At 51.4% G+C, this 10048-nt stretch overlaps 1 protein-coding gene across 3 annotated transcripts; it reads right to left on the reverse strand.

The window, feature by feature from the left end:
* Positions 1-2617: 2617 nt before the first annotated feature.
* GJB1 (gap junction protein beta 1) lies at positions 2618-9289 on the reverse strand. 3 transcript variants are annotated; one of them, XM_046673410.1, is made up of 2 exons: positions 9221-9289; positions 2618-4119 (listed from the first exon to the last, which is right to left on the reverse strand). In XM_046673410.1, exon 2 carries the CDS (start codon positions 4101-4103, stop codon positions 3252-3254), a length of 852 nt encoding a protein of 283 aa, XP_046529366.1. In that variant the 5' UTR covers positions 4104-4119; positions 9221-9289; the 3' UTR covers positions 2618-3251. The 3 variants fall into 3 exon arrangements, with proteins under 3 accessions (XP_046529366.1, XP_046529365.1, XP_046529367.1); XM_046673409.1 differs by lacking the exon at positions 9221-9289 and adding an exon at positions 6912-7133; XM_046673411.1 differs by lacking the exon at positions 9221-9289 and adding an exon at positions 4478-4496.
* Between the last annotated feature and the right edge of the window lie 759 nt (positions 9290-10048).

Genomic DNA, 10048 nt, shown 5'->3' on the forward strand with positions numbered 1-10048 from the left:
TACTCTCCTAGTTCAGCCAGTCCCTTCATCCAGGAGCTGACTCTGTCTGTTTGCCCTCAGTTCCTGGTATCTCTGCACACAGGTGCCTCTAAAAGACCGTAAGTGTCCCTGAAAGCACCAGTACCATGAGAGAGAGAGAGAGAAAGAGTGTGCAAGAAGCTCCTATTCCTAGGCCTTTTCTGCCCCCAGATCAGACCCCTTAAATATTGACCCTTAAATGGATCATGTTCAAGGGAAGTTTGCGACATCTCTTGGACTTTGCTGTTTGGACTGCTGTCCATGCCCTGGGGGAGGCAGTCCTATTATTGCCAAGTTCTTTCCACTAGCTCCAGCCTACCTGAACCAGCCTCACTCCTTTCTGGCTCCTTGCAAGCTCTAGCATGCCTTAAGGCTGTGGTCGCAGTGCTTATGATACTATCTTACCTTATTTTACAGTTTATGACCAGCTTTTGAACACAGTTTGCTTGATTCTCACAAAAGCTCTGTGAAAGAGGTAGAGAGGTTATTATCAACCCTGTGCTGCAGATGAGGAAACCGAGACTTGGAGAAGGTAAGTGTAATGTGCCCAGAGGATAGAGCTAATAAATGGAGAACGAGGTCTCCTAATTCCAATGCCTGGTGATTCAGTACATTGAGTGTCTACCGTGTGCCAGGGACTAAGTTCCACTTGCCTCCTGTTTCTCCCTTACATTCTTGTGACAGAGCCTTGAATAAAAATGTCAGTCCTCGGGTTGGCCTGACTCACCCTCCCTGTGACATTGTGTACACCAGCTCCCCTCTAGGTCCCCTTGGCCTGCTCCCACCTGGTTCATGGGACACAAGAGTAAGTGTCCTCCCTTTGGCTGTAACACCTAGCTTGGTAGCTTTACTGTCCCACCATTGCCCCCTGGAGAGGAAAGCCTTGACCTGGAGTTGGAGCCTCTTTCCAAGGGGGATTCTTGGAATCTTTTGAAGAGAAACTAGATTTCTGAGGTGTCGATGGATTTAGCATTTCTCAGTGTGGAGAAGGCATGAGGTTCCTTTGTGGAACCAGGGTGGAATTTTGAAAAGAAAATCTTTCTCTTGATGGCCTTTTGGACTGAGAGGAGATGCTCTGTGTTTGTTGTGTTGCATTGTAGGGGGAGGGGGTGGATTTCAATAAGAAAAGGAATCTCTCCCACCATGAAGAGGTGGGGACCTCTCTTCTGACAGGATATGATGTCGGTTTGTAAAGAGAAAGGAAATTTCTTGCAGGAAAGAAATATCTGTCTTTTAAGAGAGGGGGAAGCTCTCTCTCAGGGATTGCTGAGTGTCGGGGAGAGGAATTCTTATTCCCTTCTTTCTTTTCTAAGGGAGAAACCTCCTTGGATGAGGAAAGCTTCCACGCTTTCTGTCTGAAGGGGAAAGATTGTTTCTAGAGGAGAACAGTTCTGATAAGATTCTGCCTGATTTTCTCTTCCTTTCTGATCTACTTCCCACATGGAGCCAGCCCACTCTGAGAGGGAGTGGCAAATAATTTTTTTCCATTAGGAGGTAGGGAGGCTGAGGAGAGAAACCTGCTGTGGGGGTCAATGTTACTCCGAGGGGCCATTGGTGAGGGCAGTGACTCTGAGACGGGGAACCCCCGCGAGGCTGAGGAAGTCTGTTAGGAATCCCAGAAGCACAGAGTGTTAGAAGGAGCTCAGAGATGTGCCAGGCCAGCCCTTGTTTGCTCACAAGGAAACTGAGGCTTGAGGAAGGGAAATGCCTTGCTAATAAGTGACAGAACCGGGACTTTAACCCAGCTTTGTCAGGTCCCAGTCTGGGGCTTTTCCCACCAAAGCTGACAGAGGGAGGGGAGGCTACCTGCCGCTTTGAAGAATGATACTGGCGAGGCGACTGCTGCTCTGAAATGTTTGACCCGTGGTGGAGACACCTCTGGGCAGGGAGGCCTTGATTCCTGAGGGAAGCAAACTAGGGAGGAGGGTAGAATTAGGGGCTATGTCCAGAGGACAGGGGTCAAAGTCGCTGTGCAATCCCATTGGTGGCTTGCAAGGCATCAGTTTGCAGTGAATGCTGAATTTCAAGGAGGGGAACATTTCTCCCCAGAGTGCAGGGGAGGGGGCCTCGCCAAGGTGCCAAGGGAATGTGTGCTACTCTCTCAGACTTGTGACATTTCTCTATTATTTCCTGTTTCTCCAGAGGGAGTTGTCATGTTAATCTTCTTAAAATCAGAGAAAGGGGCCCAAGGAAACTTTTCGAGGTAATCTAAATGTTTTATAATATATTGTGGTCATGTTTACAAAACTACGCACAATTCCCAAAACTCAATAAACTGTATACTTAAAATGGATGAAAAAAAAATCAGAGAAAAGGAGTAAGTGAATTAGATCCCAATAAAGCTGTTATTATAAAATGAAAGAAAGGAAAAAACCAAACCGAAAACCAAAACAACAAAAACAGGCGAGAACGGCTCAGGGTCTGGTTTGGCCAGGCCAGGAGGGCAATGGTTCCTCATTTGCACCTTCAGCTACTCAAATAGCTATTTTTTTTTTTTTGCCCATTCCTTTCTTGATCAGCAAAAAGCCAAGGCCAGCTCATCCAAGGAGAGGTCAGAGGTTGCAGGGGGAAAGAACTTGACAAACACGCAAGCCACCTCTTCATTTACTGTAAAATCCTGTTTAATGTGTAACATTTCAGGCAGAGAGAGGCCTTGAGGACTAGAGGCAAAGACAGCCCCGACCAACCCCCGCTCCACATTATCTGCCTGCTTCGCCCTCCCTAACTCCTCTACCCCAGACATGTCCTCCTTTTCCTTGTGGCCGGCAAGTGCTGTTCCTCCTTTTCTTGCTACCCTCCCTTCTCCACCCACATGTCCACAGCACCCTCCCTCCACTGCACTTGCCCACATCCCTCCCCACTGATGTGACTCCAGAAATAGGGTATCTGACAGCACAGGGTTAAGATTAGTTTCATAATTGGAGATGCTGTTAGAGCATCCTATCTCTTGCCTCAGTGGTCCCAGGGAGAGGGAGGGGGAAGAGGAAGGGGTTCAGGCAACAAGAGCTGCCCACACCCCCAATAACCTTGAGCACTGGTGTGGGTGGCCTCCAGCTCCCCATCCCTTCAGCCCCTTAGACAGAAGGCCCTAGGAGGAAGGGAAGTAGGGAGAGAGGGAAGGTTTCGATCCAGCAATCCCTAGCAGGCAGAGGCCTGTGCAACGGCAGGGGAGAAGGAGGGGCAGGCCCAGGGCAGGGTGGGGGGCAGGATGGGAGGTTGCCTGGTATGTGGCATCAGCAGGCCGAGCAGCGGTCGCTCTTCTCAGCCAGCCCGGCCCCAGTGCCAGGGCTGCGGCGCAGTATGTCTTTCAGGGAGCCGTCCTGCTCACTCAGCAGCTTGTTGATCTCATTCTGCTTGTATTCAGGTGAGAGGCGATGGCCAAAGCCCGAGCCCTTGCGAGAGGGTGGATTGGAGCGGCGCTGGGCCCGGCGGGCACAGGCCCGGATGATGAGGTACACCACCTCGGCCACGTTGAGGATGATACAGATGCCAGAGGCGGCCAGCATAAAGACGGTGAAGACGGTTTTCTCGGTGGGACGGGACACGAAGCAGTCCACTGTGTTGGGGCAGGGGTAGGCATCACACTTGACAAGTCGCACCATGGCATAGCCAGGGTAGAGCAGATAAAAGACATACATGAAGGCAGCCTCGAACAGCAGCCGGAAGACCACACTGATGACATAGGTCCACCACAGTGTCCCTGAGATGTGGACCTTGTGCCTCTTCACCTCCTCCAGGTGTATGGGGTCCCCATGACCCTCAAGTCGAAGCATTTTCTTTTCTATGTGCTGCTGGTGAGCCACGTGCATGGCCACAAGGAGAGCTGGGGTGGAAACCAAGATGAGCTGCAGAGACCACAGACGCACATGGGAAATGGGGAAAAAGTGGTCGTAGCAGACGCTGTTGCAGCCGGGCTGGAGGGTGTTGCAGATGAAGGAAGACTTCTCATCACCCCACACGCTCTCTGCAGCCACCACCAGCACCATGATTCTGAAGATGAAGATGACCGAGAGCCATACTCGGCCAATGGCAGTAGAATGCCGGTTCACGCCACTGAGCAAGGTGTACAAACCTGTCCAGTTCATCCTGCCTCATTCACACCTGCAAAACATGAGCCACAAAGCAAGCTGTCAGAAAGCTGGGGCAGAAAGCCGGGCACCATAACACTGCAGACAGCCCCCTCCCCCACCCCTTCCAAGAGCCAGTGACAGGAAAGGAAGAAGGGAAGTCATAGCTTTCCTCATCACCCATCTCCCTGCCAGCCTCTCCTCCTCCTCCTCCTCCTCCTCCTCACTCACTTAGCTTGATCTCCCTTCTTTGCTTTCGTCCAAGATTCTTTCCTCTCCAGCCCCTTTCTCTGCCAGGCCCATCTTGTTCTGCCATCAGCCATCCTCTTTAGCTCCCCAGCCCCCAGCTCCTTAACTCTGGACCTGGGGCAAACCCAACAAAGCCCCATTACCTTGGGGAGCGCCTATCCCTGAGGCCACCCAGACAGGTCCCCTATGGTCTCATGTCTGTGCAGGGGGAGTGGTCCCTGGGTCCGCGCCTGCGTCCCAATTCATCGCCGCCCGGTGCTGGGGAGTCATATGCTGCTTTATACCCAGTGTCTGCACAATGGGACCTTTGTGGGGCTCTGAACAACGCCCTTTAGAATTCAGATCAAACGCCCTGACTTCCGCCCACCCTACACACAGAGCACTTGTGTCCCAGCGCCGGACACCCAGCCTGCACCCACCTGTTCTGTGCCCGCCCGGTCCATCGCCGCACCGGCCCCATAGCCCCACCAGAAGAATGGCCACGGCGGGGGTGGGGAGAGATGGGACAAAGACAGGTGCATGTAAGAGGGGACACCTGGGGATCGGGAGGCTCTGGGCTGAGGCCCTCCCCCATGACCCTACTAGAAACTGAAGGGCAGCAGGATTTTTCCTAGGCTTAGATCCGCTCCAGGGTATGGGTGAGCTAGAGGAGAGGAAAGGGAGCTCGTGTGGATGGAGCCAGGAACTGCGTTAAGCGTTTTCCCGTACCTTCTTTCTTTTGACTCACTTAACAAACCTCTAAGGACTGTTACCCTAGTCTTTTCGGGTGAGGAAGCTGAAGCTCACATAAGTAATAACTCACTCAAGTTCACACAGCTGGGAAGTGCTAGAGTAGGAGAACACAGAAGTATATGAAGCAAAAGGCTAAACTCTTTCCCCAGCATGCTCCTTGTGCTTTTGCAGATAGTGTCAGCAAAAACAAAGGCTAGCCATTAATAATAGTGGTAATAATACTAACACTAACAACAACAGCAGCAAAAGCAAAGGCTGAGGCTACCCTGAAAAGCACAAGAAACATGTGACCCGTGAGCACATTCTAACTCCAGTGTCATGGAGCAAACCCTGACCATCCGTCCTTGAGCTTCAGGAAAGGGCACACATACCGAGGGTGGACAAGTGGGCACATGGTGAGTACAAGCCGGCAGGAGAAAGGAAAGTTAACCAAGCAAACAGAAGATTAGTCAGAAGATGGACTAGGTACGAGTCACACAGCTTTGGGTTTGATTCCTGGTTCTTCACCTAACACGACCTTGGGCTGGTTGTGGAACTTCTCTGAGCTTGCTTGCTCATCTGTCAATGGGCTTCATACCCAGGGTTATCGTGAAGTTAAACGAAGCAACCTGCAAAAGTTCCCAGCCCAGCTCAAGTTTCATAGTTGGTGATCAACCGAAGCAAGAACCTTATCAGGAAGAGAAAACAATGTTGCTTTAGGGGACTAAGTGGTCTGCCAAACTCAGTATCACTCTTCTTCCCAATGCTGTTGTCGACCTATAGTGCCTGTCTGAGATAGAATAGACTGTTCCGTTGCTGTCCTGCCCCCAACATCAAGTGTATGTTGTAACCTCCTCATTTCCTGAGCTTGCCAGTGGCTCTAGGGAAGAAAGGCCCCTCTCTCCCTTGGGCAGGCAAAGAAGGCCTCCCCCTACCTCCCACCACTGCTGCCATTAAGTTGTAAGGAGATCACGCTGGAAGTGGGGAACTGGATGTGAAGAGAACACACAGGCCTGGACTGGTAGGAAATGCAGGGCATTTCCTGCCCCCAGTGCAGGGGCAGTGCTTGTGGCGGAAGTCCCATATCCAGTTCTGGGTGGCTCTCTCTGGTGAGAGAGGGTGAGGGGGTAGGGTATTAGCAACTGGAAAAGTTGGGGAATGAGATGAAAGAAACTAGGGGACAAAGGGATGGTCCATAGGACGTAGATTACCTCTCAAAACAAGGTTTCTTCATTTAGCTTAAAAAAAAAAAAGCCTTAATGAGTTCATGCTGTGGGCCTGAACCAGGGAGGGGAAGCAGGAACATGGAGGCCCCTTCTCCCAAGCCTGGGACTCTGAATGTAGAGCACCATGGTTAGCTGGAAAGGGATGCTTCATCCGGCGAGACACGTTAGATTCAAAAACAGGCAGTCAAGGAGCATTATTAAGAAGAACCATTTACCGAGCACCTGTTGTGTGCCAGGCCCTTGCATGTGCACTGGCTCGTGTAAACCTCACGGCAACCCCATGGGGTAGGTGTTATTTTCAATCCTCACATCACAGATGAGGAAACTGAGGTAAAGAAAGGTGAAGGGACTTGTCCAAGGGTCACAAGGGTTGCACAGTGAGTACGTGACAGAGCTGGCATTTGAGCCAGGCCGAGCTGACTCCAGAGCCCATACTCTTTCCTGTAAGCTCTACTGACTTGGCTGGAATTGTAGTTTTTCTTTCTATGAGTGTTTTTAGAAACAGGGAGATTCATAACTGATCTGGCTTTTATTCTCCTCTAGCCCCTTCTCCCCTTTCCCATCAGCTGACAGCTCTTTCGTCTCCTTCCTTCCAGGGCTTTCCATGGCCTCCTGATTGGTTTTGTTTTCCCATCCTTACCTTTCTCAGGCTGCTCCCTCAAACTCCAAAGCAAACTTCAGCTGTTCTCTTCTCTCTGCCCCTGAAGGGTGCCCCACAGACAGCCTGGCCTCCCGAGTTTCTAGGTTCTTATAGCTCTCCGCCTCTCATCTTCTAGAGCCCTCTGGGACGTAGCCAGTAGCTCCCTTTGGGCCCCCTAAGGGCCCTTGTGTGGGCACTGGGATCTCAGTTTTTGCTCTCGCCTTTGGAAGGAGAGCTGATCCCTACATCAACATCAGTACCTCAAGGGTTTCATTTTGAAAACATCCAGGGGAGTGACCTGATTTTGAAATTCAAACAGTTTTTGTGACTTTGGGTTAAAGTCCAGGTATTGATACACGCTGTGTTGCTCCAGGCGTGTTTTGCGCTCATGTTTAATTAGACAAGACTTCTCTGGCCGTGTCAGGCTCTGGCCTTGTCCTCAGATTCAGACTCGCCCAGGCGCTCAAGCACAGTTCAAAACCAGGAGATCGCACTTAGTCCTTACAACAGTCCTGTAATATCATCCCCATTTTTCAGACAAGGAAGTTGAGGCTCAGAGAGGTTAAATAACTTGCCTCAATGGCACCTGCACTGCTGCTAAATGGTAAAGTTTCAAATTAGCATTTTCTTCTGACCTCAGAGCCTTTTTACATTGTACTGCCTTTGGCGGCCTCTCTTCCTTTAAGGACTTTGCATTCTGAGACCAGGCCCACAACTCAAAAACTTATACTCTGTCCACGTGTGCTCGCGTGTGCACACACACACATGCACACACTCACACATGTTCATCAAGTCTGTCTCACTCTTTCTGCCCCAACCCTTCCTTGTCCTTCCTTCCAACCACAGGAAATCCTTGTGTTTTTTTGGTTTGGAGAAGAAAGGCCCAGCTGGGCTGGATGAGGTTACATTCAGCCTCAGACTCCACACTCCCTCCCCCATGTCACAGGCAGCCTCTGGCCAGGAAAGGACAGGGAGCTTTCTTTGACATTTCCTTGTGAATTTCGGGCTGCCTTCATCAGTTTGGCGTGGCTAAGGCCAAATCCCTCCAGCCCTCTTCCTCTTCCCAGCCTCCACCCTGTGGTTCCACAGCACCTCAGTCGTTTGTCCTCTCCACCCTGCCATATGTATTCTGTGGCCAGATTTGGGTCAGGGCCAGTCTAACCCCTCCTAATGTTCTCCTTCTCTTGCTCTGCCATGCTCTTTTCGTAGATCTCTCCTGCTAATGTCAGCTCCCTGACTCACTGTTTGGACTACACCCTCTTACTCCTCCATCGGCTATCTGACTTCCTGTTGCTCTCTGCTTAGGCTTATTATAACAGCCACCATTTATAGAATGCCCACTATGTGCTGGGAACTGTATGTTCATTAGCTCTCGTCCTCACAACAACCCTCTGAGCTGTGAGTTATTCTCTTCAATTCACAGGTGAGGCAGCGGAGGCTCAAGAAAGCTGAGTAACTTATCATACAGCTGGTAAGCAAGTGCTGGAGCTCAGATTAGGACCCGTGTTGGCCCCTCACCAAAGCCTGGGGCCCTTCCCCATTGCTCTGCCGCATCCTCATCTATGCTTGTCTCCACTCAAACCCCTCTTGTCTGTATGCTTCTCTCCTTATCACATTTTCTAAGTCCATGCATTCTGCCTTGCCATTCCCAACAGCTGGAACAACTTTCAAGCAGCTGGGGGGCCACCCCTCCTTTACATCTCCAAATCGTCAGTTATTCCAATCTCGATTTGAGTCTGCCTACCTCCCTTAGGAAAATGGAAATGCATGCTCCCAAATCTCGGCCCTGTTGGCTTGCCCTCTGCGCCTGCTGAGTGCACTGTATTCATCTGCCTGTAGCCCCCATGTTGGTTGCATGCCTCGTTTACCTTCTAATCTGGACAGAAAACAGCACCTGCCAGTGCCCAAGGGTCCCACCGGCCCCTAACCTTCTGTAGCAGGAAATGTCTGAAAGAGACGAAGTTGGCCACCCTGCACCTAGGGGGTCCCTTGAGTCTTTCTGGGAATTCGGCCTTGTGGGAATGAGAGGAGTCCCTGACTGGGAAAAAAGAGTGAGAGGAGAAGCAACTGTGAGCCTGGAGGATAAGAGTTGGGGGATACAGAGAGAAGCTAAGCAAGCCTGGCACCTGGCAGGAGGGGCCTCACCCCAGCTCGCAGGGAAGCACAGAAGAGATCTATGTGGCTGAATGCTGAACCACATAGAGCCACAAGAGAAGGCAAGACCCGAGCCTCTCCCCAACCCCCATTTCTGTCCCCCTGTGCCACACCAGCCCCTCTGGCCCACCTCCCTCGGCCTCCAGCTTCCTCACCTGGCTGCTGCTGCCCTTTCCCAGGGAATGTCTGCAGGCGTGTCTGCACTATGCCACTAGGTACTGTCAGCCCAGCCCAGGGGAGGGACAAAGAACCCAGGGCCAGAGCCAGATATGGCCCACAGCCCAAGAGGAACCAGACAAACATTAACCAGCCCCACCTCCTCCCACACACAATCATTAAATAAGATTGATCCCCTGAGCTCCCAATGGGTTTGGAGAGACAAATCACATAGCCTGGAGTTACTGCCTTGTCCCAGAGGAAGCGAGGCATCATTGTCACCCATGTTTAGCCCGTCTGGGACACTGGACCTGGGTTCATCAACAACCCTCAGCCTTTCCCTACCCCCTGGCCACAGGTAGACCCAATGTGTGGGCAAGCTACAGAGAGGGCTCCTGCACTGGGTACCATCCCTGCCATTCCTTACAGCTCCCAGCCTCTAAAACGATATGACTATGAGGAGAAAAAAGCCATGGGCAGTGCGTCCTGGCACCTGAGGTCAAAGTGGGTGATGGCAGTGCTTCCCACCCGTATGGCAGTACCACGGTGCTCTTTGGCCCTCTGCTTATTGTCCACGTCCTGAGTGGCTGGGGATGGACAAGAGTATTTCCAGTCCCATCCCGGAACCCTAAAATGTCTTCAAAACTTGCCTTCTACCCTCGGGGCCAAGACAGTTGAACCACAAAGTGTGCCATGTGCAGCAACAGATCTTGGCAATCATTAAGGTAAACAGAGAATGTCAACCATTAACTGAGAGATCAGTCTAGTTTGAAAGAGGACTTACCTGAAGGCCCTGCTAATTCTGTGGCCTGCATGGCAGTGAAGAA

This window comes from Equus quagga, chromosome 10, assembly GCF_021613505.1.
Source record: "Equus quagga isolate Etosha38 chromosome 10, UCLA_HA_Equagga_1.0, whole genome shotgun sequence".
Lineage (NCBI taxonomy): Eukaryota > Metazoa > Chordata > Mammalia > Perissodactyla > Equidae > Equus > Equus quagga.

Coding starts and splice junctions, on each gene's coding strand:
- GJB1 (XM_046673410.1), bottom strand. CDS start 4,103: ATGAACTGGACAGGTTTGTACACCTTGCTCAGTGGCGTGAACCGGCAT.